This window comes from Pyrus communis, chromosome 3, assembly GCF_963583255.1.
Source record: "Pyrus communis chromosome 3, drPyrComm1.1, whole genome shotgun sequence".
NCBI lineage: Eukaryota > Viridiplantae > Streptophyta > Magnoliopsida > Rosales > Rosaceae > Pyrus > Pyrus communis.
In genome coordinates, this window is record NC_084805.1 from 20,521,888 (window position 1) to 20,538,998 (window position 17,111).

Below are 17,111 nucleotides of genomic sequence, written 5' to 3' on the forward strand. Positions count from 1 at the left end.
AGATTAAGGTTGATTACTTAGATTAGCCAATAGTAATTTATGCACCTGCATTAGTATTTTTAGTGCAACAGAGAGAGAGAGAGAGAGAGAGAGAGAGAGAGAGAGAGAGAGAGAGAGAGGGAGAGAGAGATTATATGATTAATGGTGCTAATTTCTTTTTCTTGAAAGAAAAAAAAAAAAGAGGCTCAGTATATACATCTTTGGTCACAGAAACATCTGAAAGGCCACCGTTATATCCTTTAAACAAAACATGATGTGTAGGGATCGATCAGTTTCTCATCATTCTGAGGGCCAAAGCTTGAAGATCCCCCAAGTTACCATTATATGGTCTCTTCTTAGAACAAACTTGGTACGAGAACTCCTCTCTGCTGCTTTGAATCTCCTGCATATTCATGGCAATATCACTGTTGGGGTCAATGGAGTCCAGAGAGCTCTGAGGTGAAATAGGATTCATGTAACTCGTATAACTCGGAAAGCTTGTGACTGATCCATTCCCAATCCCATTCCCCTGCCATTGAGTACTCTCCATGTTCCTTGAATCAACAAGGCTTTGGTGAGCCAGTTGAGCCTTTGCTTGCATCAATTGTGCTTGCAAACATGCCACCTACATATGAACGAAAAATTAAGACTAACTTTTAGACAATGATATGAAAGGAGTTTGCTTAATTCAACCTAACAACAAATGGGTTGGCTTATTTCAACCTAAAACCACGTATTCCATCCAAAAACCAAAAGTGTTTTTCTTATTTCAGCCTAAAACCAAAAGGGTTGGCTTAATTCAACCTAAGATGCAAAGGGTTTGCTTAAGTCGACAAAAATAGAAAAGGATTTACGAGTTAGCTAAGTTCGAATTCCTCCAGTGTAACAAAAAAAAAAGTAGAAGGGTTGGCTAATTCAACCTAAAAACAAAAGGGTTAGCTTAATATTCTAAAAGAAAAAAAAAAAGAGAAGGGTTACCTGTTGTTGCAAGGCAAAAATGTGACCCACGCATCCATAAACGGGGTCTCGAATTCTTGCTTGAGCTTCGTACGCAATTGTGACAACAGCTTCACAACGATCATGAACAGGAACATGCAACAACAACTTGGACACATTGCTGGCGCCAAACACTTTGTGAATGGCAGCAAAACGAGCAGGTCCTTGCTCGGAGCAAAAATAAGGTGCAAATATGCAATCAGGTGCACACTTTCTCCTCAGAAACTTGCATGCCCCACAAGGAGATCCAGTGCCAATACCAGCGCTGCCAGCACCCCCAGAAGCCATTTTTGGTACAGACAAACACAGAGGAGGGGGAGAGAGAGAGAGAGAGAGAGAGAGAGAGAGAGAAATGGTGAGAGAAAAAAGAAAATATAATGAAAATTAAGCACACGAGCACACTAGGAAACGGTGATGAAGTTGAAGGAGGAAAGTGGGGCATTTAGAAACATAAAGGGGGAGTCTTATAAGCAATGTGAACGGGGGACAAGGAAGGTCTATGTGTAGGTTTCTAAGGGGACAATTTTTAATGGTTTATGTAATATCATGGGGTCTACTTTTTTTAAGCATTCATCATATTTTTAATGCAATCATTTCTTTTTTTGTTTTATATTTTTCCAGTGTGGATGATTAATGGCTACTGAGTATGATTAGCAATTTTTTAATTGCAAAGTTTGATTTTAGGGTTTGAATATGTTTATATTTTCCGCCGAACGCCGCACCTGGGAAATGCTGCAAGTTGTCGCCTTGTGACATTGTGGTTCACTCACTGCACTTGCCACAGCTCTTCTGGTATATTTTTCTACCGACAATTACTAATGATTCAGTTACCTTGAGCAATATGGCTTAAAAATAGGGTTTATAATGTTGCATACATATATACGCACGTGATTTATTAAACTAATTAGTCATTACTGTTGTTCAAGCTTAAGAGTCCAATCCTCCAACTTGGTGAAGAAGATTGGTGCTGCTTTGGTTTGGTTTGGTGTTTGTTACGAGGAAGACTTACTTGTGAAGAATATACTACATATATATGTTTTTATCTCATGTTTATGTGATTGAGGACATAATTAGTGAGATGGGCACAAAAATATAATCGGAGATGGGTAAGATTTTCTGATTAGGTCGAGATTTTCGAAACTGGGTCGTAAGAAGATGACGAGATAAGTGCCTTCTTGTAGCTGAAGGATTGAACTTGAAGTCTATAATGAAGTGAATGCAGTTGTGTTATCCGTGCGTTATACAACATACCATTGATCACATGAGACAAAAAGGAAAACTAGTCAAAAGTGGGTTTAATAAGGCCATCGTTTTCACAAACCAAAATCTCACCTGTCACAAATTAAATCCTTCAGTCACTACTGGCCTCAACTTGAACCACAAGAACTGCAAAATTTTGGATTTGTTGACTGATCCTAGTTGCTGCAGTCCAGATACTTTGTTAATTAGGGAAAAAAACTAGTTCGGTTACCATCAACTAACAAGTAACATCTCATAGAGATTTTATTATTATTATTTTTTTAGGAGGTTCGTTCTTTTCCAAATGATTGACTTGTCAAGAATAACCCTTTAGAGCTTCGATTTTAGGTTTTAAGTTTCAGAGTTTGGTGCTTTAAAATTTTATGTCTAAGCAATTACGTACTATGAGACTAGCTGGACTCTAAAGTTTAAGCTTTTGGTATGGTAAATTTAACACTAGACAATCACTCATATCAATAAACAAAATCAAACAAGTAAAAAATATGAGATTTTCTCAACGCGCCCATAGTATGGGGTGAAAACCCTAAGTCCTCACTTCAACTATGCTAGTCCCTCACAAGACAGTTTTACCAAAACCAAAATAGAACTTGGTCAATCAAGTATATGACCCAATTTATCCAAGGTAAAATTCAATGAATGAATGCATGGATGAATAATACAACAGGTGCTCCCGCGGGAGTGGGATCAGAATTATTATTGACCAGCTGCCACCTCCTTAGGGCGCATGTATAAAAAATTTGTACTGTGGCTTGGTGCATAGATTAGAAGCCACAAGGGAAGAGGTTTCAACTCAAATGAATGAGAAGGTCGTCATCCTAAAAAAGGAAAATGGCAGTTTGCAACAAAAGCTACACTCCCATGTCACGGATAATTCTGACCTCAGGTTTCTGCTTCTGCTTCTGCATGCAGATCAGCTTACTGGACAAGCTCTTACCACCAAAGCACTTAATTAAGCACATGAATGAATGGATGAACGGTAGTAAATTAATATGACAAATATATACACACACACATATAGGGGTGGATCCATATAGACCTGGCAATTTCTTACACAACACGTAAACGATACGAAAATAATGGGTTTCGAGTCAACACGATAACTAATCAGATCCTTATTATGTCACACGAGAAGAACCCGTTAATAACAGGTCCTTAACAGGTTTACACGAAAGTGACACGCGGGTAACTTATTTCGACACGTTAAGAAAAAGTTATTTTGATGATTTTAATTTTTTAAACTACAAAAAGCTTACAATAAAATGCAATAGCCATAGTATATATGTATATAATTGTATATTAAATATGTATTGTTATTCTATATAAATGTAAAAAAATTGTTTTATTTATTTATTTATTTATTTTTATAGTATACTATAGGTAAAGAGTGAAATTAAAAAAATTATGAAACACATTAAAAGTAAAAGTATCAAGTAATTTAAAAATACCAAACACATTAAAAAAATTATAATAATTAATTTACAAATGCGAAAAAATGTGACAAAATATGCAAAAGCTCGTGATCGCATCCTCTACGCTATGAATATGGATACATCATCATTTGAATTTTTCAAACCATACAAACCCTTATGAATAGTATTTTTAAGGGAGTTCAAAATAAATAAAATTCATAATCATTACTGTACAAGTCTAAAAAATGTGAAAACATATATAAACGTGCAAGGTTCCTCAACCTTGAAATGCACGTTCCTTCATTTTGCATATCCTTTAACATTTGGTATTTTGTAGTAATGTACTGATGTTTTTTCGTTACGCTCTGATTTTGGAGTATGTAATACTTGAAAGACAAATTTTTTTTTTATTTTTTTATTTTATGTTTTGAAGTAATACCAATTTAGTATTATGTTTTCTATTTTTTGTGGGTCAAGTTATGTTTTTCATTTTCATTATTTATTGATTTAAAATATATTTTCCTTAATAGATAACGGGTCAGGTCATATTACCTGATAATATTAACGGGTCAATTTCGGGTCGTGTCATATTACTCGTTTACTTTAACGGGTATTACAAGATACGACCCCTTAAGATGTCGGATATGACATGAAAATGACACGATCCATAGCACCTCTTTTTTCACATAACTATTGACACACATTTTTGTGGGGCCTACTCCATAGTGTATTTAACGATCCAAACCGTCTATCTTTTAGAACATCATTCATAGATTATCCTTACAAAAAATTAGACAAATGCAAAACCATTAAGACATTCATTTGAAGTAAAGAAAATGGACGAATACGATTGTACAAAGAAACTCTAAACACTTAACTCCAACGGTCATATGGTTTCAAATTTGAGTAATTTTGGTAAACATGATTTTTGAGGGAATAACTAAAAGATAGACGGTTCAAATCGTTGAAAATACATTACGAAGTATGCCCCACAAAAACATATGTTAAAAATTATAAAAAAATAAAAAATAATAAAACTATGGATCCATCCCCATATGTATATAAACAAGAGTGAGGATCCTCGTCAGAACCTCTTTGTGAAGATCATGAGGATTCTCAAATCATATTCGTTCATCATACATCGTGGCGATCAGAAATCATTGTAATTTTTTTTTATTTAAAATTGAATATAAACAATACTTGACGAAAAATGACCTCATGATATACGATAAACGGATGTAATCGAAGGATCCCCGGGATTGTCACAAAGATGATCCGGCGAAGATCCTCCCTCTATAAACAACTCCTATCCATTCACATACATGACGTCGGAAGCTTATGTTAACATTTATTTGGAGTCAAACTTTGATCATCATCCAAGCACATGGCACACATGCAAGGCTGCCTGCAAGATCCCATATCCAAGTTCAGTTCATCCCGTATCGGTAACGATTTTTTTTTTCTTTGGGTCGTAATTTCTTTCTTTTTACTCATAGCACTAGACAAAAAATATTTACACCAATCTACATCAAGAGGCCAAAAAGAAAGATTTGAATTCGGGAGACAATGTGTTAAAGAAGAAGATTATAATCATCAAGTAATCCACCACTCGCATATGTTCATCTTCTTTATTTAGGGTAGAGTTGTCCTTCAGAGTTTTAACTTTAGGTTTTAAGTATCAAATTTTGGTCCTACAACCTAAAACCTGAACTCTAAATGACAATTCTACATCTTGAAACAATCGATCATGTATAAAAACAAAACTAAAGTTATAAAAACAAAATATAAGTAAGGGACAGGCTTTCAACCAGAGCTACTATGTCTGTTGCGTTCTAAAACAATATTGCGTAAGAAACTTAAAATACATTGTTTGATTTGCCAAGTTGACATATTGTCTCTAGGTAAACCTTTCCCCAAAAAAATCCAACTTACCCCAACTTGTAGTCCAATTGGGGATGGTTTTACATTTACGTTTTTCTCCTTCTAATTTTTCCTTTCGGTCCCTAGTCCAGTTGTTGTTTGGTCTGATATCCCAGCCCAGTTAGATGCTCCAGTTGCCTGCCAGATTGGATTTCATTTAAAGATAGATTCCTTGGTATACGCTTCAAGGACTTACATTGAACGTGTTCATTGTCACGTACTGTCCCGGTTCAATAATATATTTCATGTTTAAGTTTTTATCTCCACGTGACAATGCATTATTGGACCAGAATGGTAAATCCGTTCCATGTAAAGACGCTATAGAAAGATTGTGGATATTGTGAGGAAAGGAGAACAATGGCATCCTCAATGGTACAATACAAGAAGAGTGAACAAAATGCCCGAAGAGGGACTTGATTCTATTTCATAAAAACATTCTTTACAATGCCAGAAGCAAAAAGTTCAAAGATCTCACACAAAACCCCAAAATAGATCTTATCGCGCTATGTTCATCCAAAATCTGGCACAAAGAAACATCGTGCGAGTTTCTTAGCACACCACCGTTGACTCTACACCGCGGCCAAAATACTGAACATCAATACGTCTCCCTCACCTCTTGTGATGAAACCTCACCTTCAACAGGTATTGCATCTTAACCTGTCCACGTATGTCATCACCCGGAAAAGTTACTAATGGCCCTCAAAAACTCCATTTTTAGATTTACTTGTATACTATTTGTTTAATCAGCACAATTAAACGAGTGATGAAATAAGAGTCAAATGTGGCATGTGCCAATTACTAACAGAAACAAAGCTTAGAACTTACTTGAGCTGTATCATAAACGATGTACTCGTTATACATGAGCTCAGAGGCCTTGACATTTGATGGCACTGGTTTGCCACAAGGCACGATGACATCGTCCTTCCATTTCACATACTCCGACTCTTGGGGTATTTTCTTGCCCAGCCCCTTTGTAGAGTGCTTTCCTTTAGGAGGTTTGTCCATATACTGAAAGATAGCGGCATAACAATAAGTTAAATGGGCAAAAGTCAAATCAGAAATGGAAAATTTGATGCATCAATATGGGATTATTTTTTTGGCTCCACACGCCAACATTAGAACTTTTAGGATGCATAAGAACGCCGACAAACTGCTACTAAAGTTACACATGACAAGTCTATACCACTAGCTCGGGTTAGTGGACACACCATGTCAAATTTCAGATGGAATATCAAAACACACAACCAAAGCACATAAAACGATAATGGAAAATGTCCTCACCGCAGCCTTCTTGAGCTCATACACCTCCCCCAATGCAACTTCACTTAGAAGCATGAGGCCCACAGGATTTTTCTTATCTGTATAGCAATACTGTGCACTCTTGCTGACAAGGTCAGCAAAGTAAATCCCCTTGCCGAACTGAAATACAAAATGTTTACACTCTTAGTCTAGCAGAAAAAGTAGATACACCACTACTATGCACCCGCAGAGACATGTAAGACATCACATAGACATAAATGTGCAAGAGAGAGAGAGAGAGAGAGAGAGAGAGAGAGAGAGAGAGATACCATGTAACCAGTAGCTGGAGCTTCAGGAGGAGCTATTCTTAGTCCTTGGCTAAGTATACCCACGAAATTTGTAAACCGAGAACCTAGGAGGATAAAGTTATCAGTTAGTACAGTTAGTAGTGCATTTCTATCAACCTTGGTAAAAGAAAAATTGCAAGGAACTTTCCCATCTCACTGCACAGAAGTTTTATGACGTTATGTTTATAGGTAGTGCAACTTACCATGCCAAAGAAGCATTCTGTTCTTAAGCTTTTTCCGATAGGGAGCAAATTTATCAAATTCTCCTTCCCTTTCAAGTGCAAAAACTTCTTCAAGTTCAAGACTCCAATCCTGATAGCATTAGAAGATGCCAGACACAAGATTTAGGGGAAGAAAACTATCAATTAACATTTAAATATTGAGTACACTAACATAGGTCACCAGCACATATGCTCAAAACTCAAGAGTATCAAGATAACCCACCGTATGTGTAGGAGCATGAGTAGTAAGAAGGTATTTTTCAATCAACCGATAATCTTCACTATCATGAGGAATTGGATCAATATCACACCGGAGCTTCTTATACTTCTCATCAAGGGAGTCATCACTATCAGCATCCAAACCAACTAATCTGGAAGCAATTTCAATGTCCTGGAGAGCTTCTAACATTTTCACCTGCCAAGGATAAATGAAGGCTGATAAACATTTTATCCCTTGCTTGTAACCATGCGGTCTTGCCAATATCAGTTTCAATGTAAATGTTCATCACAGCAGTAAATTCAGCATCAACGTCTTTTAATATGTCAAACACCAATATCCCACCTTTTACATGAACTTTTTCTTTTCACATGAGTTCATCTTTTAACATATGAAAGGTAATGAAACATAAATATTATTCATACCAGAATCACATTTTTTTTTTTTAGTAAATAACTTATCAAAATAATTATGGTTACAAAGATAATATCTGAACGATGAAACAATAATATTACAGTGCTAGCATAAAAATTAACATAAGCAATCCATTAAGGAAGAGATTGGTATCATCAACCAAAAAAAAAAAAAAAAAACTCCAACGACATCATTTAATACATGCAAATTAAACATAGGAGCAGAAAAACCATCTTTCGATATTGAAAAGGCATGAAGGAAGCCACTGGCTTGAGAATATGCAAAACACCCTTATGTACCTTTGACTTAAAGTCATCCTCATCCCTGATAACCCGTGGGTGTATGGAAGGGATCACAGTGAAAAAACGGTTGCTTGCATCTATAATCAAGCTTTCTTTAATGGAAGGAGCATGGCCATTATTATTCAACAGATTCTGTATTTCCGTTAATGCCTCAAATCCTGAATAGAGAGAACAGACAAATGATGAAGTTAAAGGACACAATACTTTATTATCCAAACAGCTAGAATAAGTATGAATATAGAACAGTTTCTATTTGAGCTCTGCAGAAAATTGAAGAGATTCTCCCTTCAATGTTTACCCTTTTGGATGTTGGCTTTACTCAGTTTTCCAAGCGGCATTTCTGACATATTTATCTCAAATTCCATCATGGCAGCTCTGCAAAACTCAGTACTCAGTCTCATAGTTATACATAAATAAAAAGACGGGATGGGGGAGAAACAAACATTTAAAGAAAAAAACTTGCTAACCTGTATGTTTCAACATTGAAAAGCATCTTCATCAATTCTGCTAACTGAGGAGCCAATTTGCTGTCCCCATTTTTCTGATTTTTTTTGGAAACCTGTTTATTGACCCCATAATCCTGAAAATTCCAAGTTTTAGTCAGATATTAAATTTAAGAACAAAAAACAGAGTTAAGGAAAATATAAAAGAACAAAAAGAACAAGCAGTACAATATCCAATGGAAAGAATTTTCCAGCTTGCTTCTGAAAATTTTGTTTTTGCTCCCATGCTTCCCACGAATTCCCAGTCTTCTCAAGGAACAAACGTTTAAATTCACGGATCGCATCTGATTTCGACATATCTTCCAGTTTGTTTCCTCCAATTTTATCATTCCCCACTCGTCCCCATTTACGGAACACATAACAGTCAGAACTCTGATCATCTTGTATAATTTGGAGAATGTAGTAACTTTACATAGAAAACAGCAAGAGAGAGTTAGAAATAAGAATTTATAATCATATATTGTGATTTTTTATGGACAAATAAAAAGGCACTAAAATAAGAGTTCAAATGTTTATTCTAAAAAAGCTAAAATGAAAAGAAAAGACACAACTACTGCAAGTGATGGGTAAACCAATACAATAAAGTTCATCTTCCAATACAGTAGAACAACACTTTATTCCTTTTAATTTATAAAGAAAATTATTGATAAGAACTAATGTTTATATCCCAACCTAAGTTCAGAAGAAAACTGCAATTTTGAGAGACTATTTCAACGAGACTTCGCAAAATTGTTTTATCTTAAAACATGATGGTCTAGTCATGCATTGGGATACAAGGCAAGAAACGATAATAGCAACTTAAATTCAAGAAATGATTAGTACCAATTGATGCAAAGAACAACAGATTAGTTCCAGAAAAATATGCGAGCAAGAAAGATAGAATAAACCGAACACACCTGTTAACACCAGTTGATAGATCAGACATACTTAAAGTTGTATTGTAGATGCTTTTCCCATCCTCAAGTATATGCCCAGTATCTTGCAGACCAGAAGATTCATGAACAGCACTTCGGCCTTTCACTTTGACAGTGACCATGCTAGACGATTCACCGACAGCTTCGACTTTGTACATATCAAATGGAAGCTTCTTCTGTCTTTTAAAGCAATCAACCAGATAATCTTCCCTAACAATTGGTAATTTCATCCTCCTGAAAACGTACCTATCATAGTCAGATAAAAAGGAACCAAGGTAGAAATATACTCAAGAGTCAAGACCAGAAATTTAATAGCATCTTAACCTGGCTTTTCTCATCTCAGCATCATCATCAAATGCTCCACTCACAACTAAGCAATTAGTATCTGCACTTTGATATGGTAAGCAAGGATAACTATCATTATGCATCTTTTACTGATACAGCCGTAAACCAAAGAACGCAAAAATTAAATCAAAATTATGTCAATGAACAGCACATGCCTTTCTTGATCTTCGAATGAACCGCTCCAGCTGCACCGTCAATTTTTCTACTCCATTCTTCCTGCAATATCACCCTCGATGAAAAAGAAAAGACAGAACTGAAACTACGGAAGAAAGATAATTCCACAGATAATAAAAACTAAATACAACTTAAAAGGAGCAAAAAAGGGCATACCATTGATTCTTTAGGTAATCCGCGAAAAGCAACTTTTAAATCCGCCAAGCTTGTACTGTTAGATGAATGAGATTGGCCTGGACTCCCAGAAGGCTTGCTAGGTGTCAATGGAGGCAGTATCCGCACAGGTTTTGCAAGCTTTTGTGATTTAAACCACTGCAAATAAAAATAAATAAATACATAAATAAAACTCAATTCATAACTTGTCTACCAACCAATGCGTAATTAACCAAAGTTGAATACCTTCTTAAGATATTGATTCTCCGTATCTTCTGGGATTTTCCACTTCCCTTCAAGACGTTCAGGTTCCTGAGTAGAGTAAGAACACTTACTCCAGGCCGATAGGTAGCCATGGCACCGGTACATGCCTTCAGAATATCGAAGAGAACCAGAACAGAGTGGGCAGCTCTTAAGTGCTCCAAACATCATTCCATCAGCACTAAACAAGTACAGCAATACAAAATATCATCTCCAAGTCTATTAGATGAAAATAATGATCTACTTAGAGACGATGATTACCCAATAGCAATTAACACATCGAGAATTTACACACAGCAGGGTACATCTAGGAAACAAAAAAAAGAGGTCTACATTATGGAAAACAATCAGGCAACAAAATCTAACAAGCCTATGCGAAGCTGCGAACCTTTAAAAAACAAGGAATATGAATAAAATTATTCACGGAAAAACCATTTTTAATCAAAAAAACTATTTTTAAAAGTGAAACTGCAAAAAAGAAGAAACTAAAGGGAGAAGAACATAGCCAATTTCCACACTTAGAACAATGTATAAGATATTACCAACGCTCGCGCAAATCAAGCTCTGATCCTGTTGAATCTTGATCGTTGGCTTCAAGCATTTCACGCATCTCTGCATTTGTCACATGCTTTTTAAGATCATCTTTCAGTGCCCACAGCTCTTTAGTTTGGGCCTCCAGTTTATCCCCCACATCACAAGCACTCCTCACAGACACATCCCTGCTCATTGACACATCTCCTTCAGACCTAGCAACTTTTGACTTCTGATCATCACCAGCATCTTTTCTTCGTTTTGTGCCAGCATTAGAGGGAACCTTCTTAACCAAGGCACGTACAGCTTCCTGATCAGAAACTGGGAGGGTCTCCCATCCAGGCAACTTCTCCACTTCGATGGATGGTGATAATTCCATGAAGCAGTTGGCATGGTTCCATGCCAGGCTCCTAGGCCCTTGACCTTCAGGCTTGGTTGATATACGGACCTAAGAATGAAATAAAAAGAAAAGAAGATTAATACAAAGCCCCTCGCAAAACTTTTTTTTTTTATTCAGAAACTCTTAGACAAGGTTCTTTATCATTAAGGTCACCTATGTTTATTATTAAGGACATGTTTTTCAATTCAAAACCCTCATGAAGTTTGACTCCTCTTTGTTTTTTTGTCCTTATAATATAAAAAGTGTCCTTAATAATAAGACAAGTTGTTAAAGTGTTTTTCGATTAAAAAAAAGTTTCGTGAGGGACTTTTTATTAGTTCCCCTAAAAAGGAATCATGCAGATTGCAGAGTACTCAACTTCAGTTACACCTGCAGAAAGATATTGTATCTTATATATGATGATGATAGGTTTTTATAGATTAACTAAGATGAAAGCTTGTCACAACGAATACAAAAATTCACTTCCTGAACATAGAAATGGTAGAGATACATCAGTACCAACCTCAGTTTTTAAAATCTTTTGGCTGCATTGCTTGCAAGTAGCGCGAGAAGTTGGCGAAACTTCAATACCACATTCTTTAGTAGTGAACTTGCTTGTTGCTGGTGATGTATCCGGAGGTCCACCACTTTGTACATAACTTCTAACTTTCTGCTGATCTTCCCAACGAATGAGCTCAAGGCCTTCAACCTCATCAGTTCTAAATGCAAGACCAAAGCAATTAGTTAATCACTGCATTCATCCACTAAATTCAAGGGGAGATTACGATAAGCATTACAGTAACACGTACGATTTTATCTGGTTCGATTTCTTCATTATGCAATCAGCATGGTTCCACATCTGATTCAGAAAACAAAAACAAACCAAACATTTATATATGCGGTAGTATTTGAGGAAATCGAACAAGAAACAGGAGGGCTGATTAAGAAAACAAAAGTAGAGCAATATAAATCTATAAAGCTCCAGTTTTTTCAAGCGGAAATAGGATAAGTTTTCTCAATTATGTTTCGATAAATATGTCAACTTCACAATAGAGCTGGAAAAGTTGTCTCTTTTCTGATAAAGAACAAAGAAAAACATTTCTCACAAGCATCTCCTCATGTAATCTTGGAAAGTTATCTACCGAAGAACACTTTCCGACTAACACAATATTTATCAAACATTTCTGAATAACTACGTCACTTTGAAACAAACAGAGACTAAGTTCCCAATTACATAACAGTAACTAAAATGCTAAACAATGTGAAAACCAACAAAAAGCTCCAGACTTTTGACTAACAAAACAGCAAAGTAATTGAAAATGCAACATAATATGCACAAAAAATAACAGAAATCCAAAATTTCTAAAGTTAAAATTCTCACACTATCGATGTTTTCAAGGTTCTTGTTTTCTTTCTTTAACTTTTTGCTGTTTTGTGTTAATACCAATGAGCCAATGGCAATGAGAGCAACAGTGCAAGTGAAATGGGGGTTAGAGAGAGAGAGAAAGATATATATATATATATATAGAGAGAGAGAGAGAGAGAGAGAGAGAGTGAAGGGGGAGTGAGTTACAGGCATGACGCCGTCGAATTGGGTGGCCTGGACCATCTTGCCGAGGCGGAGCGTCTCCTTTTCAATGGGGGATTTGCAGGTCTTGCACGACGATCTCGACGACTTCGCGTACTCCACCTTCCATGGCTTCTGGGCCTGCGGGTTCTCCATTCCTCTCTCTCTCTCCCTTTCTCTCTCTCAACTGAGAAGTGAGAGACTCTTGCTGGGATTTTGAAGAAGAAAGAATAACTTCCGTTCTCCACACGGGCTCCTTGTCGCTTGCTGTCTGGTTTTAACGGACCGAGGGCTCCGTCCCTTTTTCACCCGACCCGCCCCGAATCATCACACTCACACTTTTAAGTCCCGATATGGAACACATCACAACGTGCTAAAGAAGCTTTCTTGCGGCCTTTCAAAAAAAAGAAGCTTTCTTGCGTTTTTTATTGAACGATAATGTATTAAAGTGTGCTAAAGAAGCTTTTTGCAACCAAGTCAAGAAGCTTTTTGCAACCAAGTCAATGTCAAAAGGCCACTTTAGAGATGAGAATTGTGCTTGGTTCGGTCTACCGACGTGAACGGTTCGGTCGACCGCTCGCATCTGGTCGATCGTCCACTCACACGTGACCGGCACTTGGAAGGAACAAAAATTCACATTTGTATATTACTCCATGCAATGTGAATTTATTTGTTAAAGATCGTGTAGGTTATTACACAAACACCAATAATCCCAAACTAACAACTTTGTAACAATATGTATAACAATACAGCTTAATTCATTCGATTCGGACAAAGTAAAAAATTTGGTTCCTTCTGTTTCTCTCCAACTTCATGGTTCCACGACATGGATGAACTGCCTGTGTCGGAATGATTTGGTGTACGGATGAAATGCACCGGGTGATGGAAACTGTCTGTCATTATCTACTGCACTAGAGGAGCTTGCATGAAGAGAAACTGCACATAAAACGGAGACTTCAGTCGTTCTCCTGATAAGATGTACTAAATCTAGAGTTTGATAGGTTTCAAACCATAGTTTGATATGCATACCTCGAAGGATTTTCCTGATCTCTCAAATTCCAGCATGCTTAGAGCAACTTCGCAACTCTGTGACACAATGGGTTCAGGATCCCTCGCAAATTCTTCAAGAAGCGATACACTTCGGTCATCTACACACAAACTACTAACTTAATTAAATAGCCCAAAACGCCAATTAGCTACTACACTATATACAGACATATATTTGGAAACATAATTGTATCAAGCAGTCGTACCTGCAATGGAACCAAGAGCTTCTGCAGCTTCATCTCTAACCATTGGGTGTTCATTTCTATCCATAAGTACGTTGGAAAGAGCAGTCGAGGCAGCTTTGTTCTGCAATTGGCCCAACACATAAGCAACCTGAAAGTCACAGAAAAGAAGACATGAAGGTGACAAAACACCGAGCAAATCTATATCAGATAAGAGGTGTAAACATGCTAGTTTTGCATGAATGTCAATTGATCATACTCCAAAAGCAATTAGAAACATTAAACTTTAAGCATCCTTGTGCAAGTTTAGCAAATCAAATAGCCATTTTGAGAGAGAGAGAGAGAGTGTGTGTGTGTAAGTGTACGTGAGCGCCCGGTCTAAATTTATAAAGTTCAGTATGATAGATTAGACAATAAACAAACCTCGTGACGCAAGAGAGCACTGTTTGAACCCAAGGAATCAACTATAGCGGTAACAGCTTCATCTCCACCATCATTCCGCAGTGCAAAGAGAGCGGCATAGCGCTCATACATACTTTTGTTTTCATCCAGAAGAACTTCCCTTAAAATGATTGACACAAGTCAGATATCTAACATATTAGAATAAATGGAAGAAAAAAATATAAGCCATGGATGATAACCATGCAGACCTTAGCTGATTTACTGAAGAACCAGAAGAGGCAGGTGCAGCAGGATCAACTGACATAAAAGGTGATTTTTCATCATTTGATTGACAACCAGCATCCTTCAACTGCTCAATCCGATTAAGGGCCAATTCACAAGTTTCCTTGACCTCCTGAGCGGGATCTAGAGCTAGACTATTTTTCAAAAGAGGAACATTGCTCTCTAAACCAATTGCACCAAGAGCTTCTGCTGCCTGCATAAAATGCAATAAGAAAAATAAGATGTATTACAAGAACGCGACGAATATTAGTAGATTGAGGTGGCAAAGCTCACCTCATGACGAACAATAGGATGCAAAGAGAAATCATTTAGAATGGCAACTAAGGCAGGGATTGCATCCACATCTTGCATTTGACCCAATGCAAATGCAGCCTCATGTGCCAACAAATTGGAAGGATCCCTCGTTGCTACAGAGGAAACCACATATCCTTAATCCAATTAGAACAACACTAATTACCAATACACAATTATTTATAACAGGAGATCTACGAAGGTAAAACATCCATTAATTTACCGAAGAACAAAACAAAAAACTCCAATATATAGCATCCAGCCCATTTCCAAGCATTTGCAATTGTAATGCCAGAAGTTCAGTGTAACGCCGTGTCTATCAACAAACACCTAAGGTCCTAATGATCAATTTTCACTTATCTAGTAAAACTGATTACTGCCGTCACAATGTTCATCCAAAGTTCTAAACTTTTTCTTTTAATACATGCGAGGGAGGGAGCAAATCAAACAGAAGAATGCTCTTAACTAACCGAGCTACCAGCTCCTTGCCCGAAGTCCAAACTTTTACTTCAGCTCAAAGATAAAATAGTTAATTTCACTTTAAGAATCAAAACAACTACTTCCAAATTTCTAATCATTCCATAAAAAAAGTTTACCCTTTTTCTAGAAATTGAAAATCCAAAACAAGTCCTGAATTTCCAAGCAAATTGGCTCCGGAAAATATAATGATTAACAATAAATAATTGACAAGTAAAGAAAACGAACCGGCAATGAGGGCGTCGCGAGGGGCAGGGCCCTTGAGATTGCGGAGAGAGAACAAGGCTCTGAAACGCTCCGAGATGGGCTGGGCCCGCTCAAGCAACCGGTCGCAGAGAAATTTCACCATCCCCGGTGAGGACTCGAAGGTGGTGGCGGTGGTGGCGGTGGTGGCGGCGGCGTCATCATTCAGTGAGCCCATTGATCTTGAGATGTGAGGTATTCAGATTCCAACAAGCCCTACCTTGTACGGATTAGGGTTTTGTTTGTCACAGTCCGACCAGAATTGGATGCTCGCCAATTGAAGACGACGATGAAGTTCCCACCTTTTTTTGCTTTTTTACGCTTTTTATTTTAATTTTAGATATGATGGACTCTGTCCGGGTTTGAAAAACCCTATTCAGATTCCAGCCCAGCCCAATAGGTCTTAAAAGCATCACCCGTCTATGAATGTTTGTCACATGTTCGAAAATTGCCTAATAAGTCGATAAATATTTGTTATGTAGCGTCATCGATTGTCATGTAGCAAAATATAACTTGACAAGAAAATTTAACAGTTTAATCCATCTTTATATCTTATTCAAGTTCGTCCAACTCACATATCACTTTAATAGTCAAACAATCTAACCATTAGAACATACTACAACTTGAGTGGTGAAAAACCGACATGTAAGTGTCAATCCTTCTCGTCGATATGATTTTATGGAGAAGAGTAACCTATTACAAGTAGAATCTTCAAATAATTAAGGTCGATCTCTATCTTCTAATTATTGCTTCCACTTGGTCGAATAGGATTTAAATTTAATGTACATTAATGCAAGTTTGATACGCACTTATAACTGGCTACATCGTGGTGCTATTTTAATTTTTTTTTTTTTTTTTTGACAAACCATAGCAATAATTTACCTAAGAAATTTTTAGTTGGTGAAGGAGACGAAAATTGGTGGACGAAACTACATCAATACGCATAAACATGATTGTTTTTCTGTCGTTGCGAGCAGTAAAAAATCCATTTACTGCCAGTAGTGACAAATCCCAGTGCAGTAAAAACATTCCAATTCTTATCCAATATTTTCATAC

The 17,111-nt window shown here is 36.9% G+C and overlaps 3 protein-coding genes across 3 annotated transcripts; all 3 read right to left on the reverse strand.

Annotated features, from left to right (window-relative positions):
• Window positions 1-268: 268 nt before the first annotated feature.
• On the reverse strand, window positions 269-1,263 carry LOC137727627 (LOB domain-containing protein 16-like). Its single transcript, XM_068466451.1, has 2 exons — window positions 958-1,263; window positions 269-604 (listed from the first exon to the last, which is right to left on the reverse strand). Exons 1-2 carry the CDS (start codon window positions 1,261-1,263, stop codon window positions 269-271), a joined length of 642 nt encoding a protein of 213 aa, XP_068322552.1.
• Window positions 1,264-5,866: 4,603 nt separating this feature from the next.
• LOC137727965 (poly [ADP-ribose] polymerase 1-like) lies at window positions 5,867-13,528 on the reverse strand. The gene is made up of 19 exons (XM_068466828.1): window positions 13,138-13,528; window positions 12,374-12,423; window positions 12,088-12,283; window positions 11,197-11,633; window positions 10,640-10,835; window positions 10,397-10,552; window positions 10,222-10,282; window positions 10,046-10,106; window positions 9,704-9,955; window positions 8,976-9,213; window positions 8,772-8,884; window positions 8,603-8,679; window positions 8,302-8,462; window positions 7,595-7,786; window positions 7,354-7,462; window positions 7,133-7,215; window positions 6,846-6,983; window positions 6,390-6,572; window positions 5,867-6,221 (listed from the first exon to the last, which is right to left on the reverse strand). The coding sequence occupies exons 1-19, from the start codon at window positions 13,285-13,287 to the stop codon at window positions 6,174-6,176; spliced, it is 2,901 nt and encodes a 966-aa protein (XP_068322929.1). The 5' UTR covers window positions 13,288-13,528; the 3' UTR covers window positions 5,867-6,173.
• A 226-nt stretch (window positions 13,529-13,754) lies between these two features.
• On the reverse strand, window positions 13,755-16,342 carry LOC137727966 (deoxyhypusine hydroxylase-B-like). Its single transcript, XM_068466829.1, has 7 exons — window positions 16,041-16,342; window positions 15,318-15,451; window positions 15,011-15,237; window positions 14,784-14,922; window positions 14,385-14,511; window positions 14,161-14,279; window positions 13,755-14,067 (listed from the first exon to the last, which is right to left on the reverse strand). Exons 1-7 carry the CDS (start codon window positions 16,231-16,233, stop codon window positions 14,035-14,037), a joined length of 972 nt encoding a protein of 323 aa, XP_068322930.1. The 5' UTR covers window positions 16,234-16,342; the 3' UTR covers window positions 13,755-14,034.
• Between the last annotated feature and the right edge of the window lie 769 nt (window positions 16,343-17,111).

Coding starts and splice junctions, on each gene's coding strand:
- LOC137727627 (XM_068466451.1), bottom strand. CDS start 1,263: ATGGCTTCTGGGGGTGCTGGCAGCGCTGGTATTGGCACTGGATCTCCT. Junction 605..957: donor TTTTTGCCTTGCAACAACAG/GTAACCCTTCTC, acceptor GTTCATATGTAG/GTGGCATGTTTGCAAGCACA.
- LOC137727966 (XM_068466829.1), bottom strand. CDS start 16,233: ATGGGCTCACTGAATGATGACGCCGCCGCCACCACCGCCACCACCGCC. Junction 15,452..16,040: donor TCGCGACGCCCTCATTGCCG/GTTCGTTTTCTT, acceptor TTTCCTCTGTAG/CAACGAGGGATCCTTCCAAT. Junction 15,238..15,317: donor ATCCTATTGTTCGTCATGAG/GTGAGCTTTGCC, acceptor CATTTTATGCAG/GCAGCAGAAGCTCTTGGTGC.
- LOC137727965 (XM_068466828.1), bottom strand. CDS start 13,287: ATGGAGAACCCGCAGGCCCAGAAGCCATGGAAGGTGGAGTACGCGAAG. Junction 10,836..11,196: donor CTTGATTTGCGCGAGCGTTG/GTAATATCTTAT, acceptor GTACTTGTTTAG/TGCTGATGGAATGATGTTTG. Junction 8,680..8,771: donor TTCAATGTTGAAACATACAG/GTTAGCAAGTTT, acceptor TGAGTTTTGCAG/AGCTGCCATGATGGAATTTG.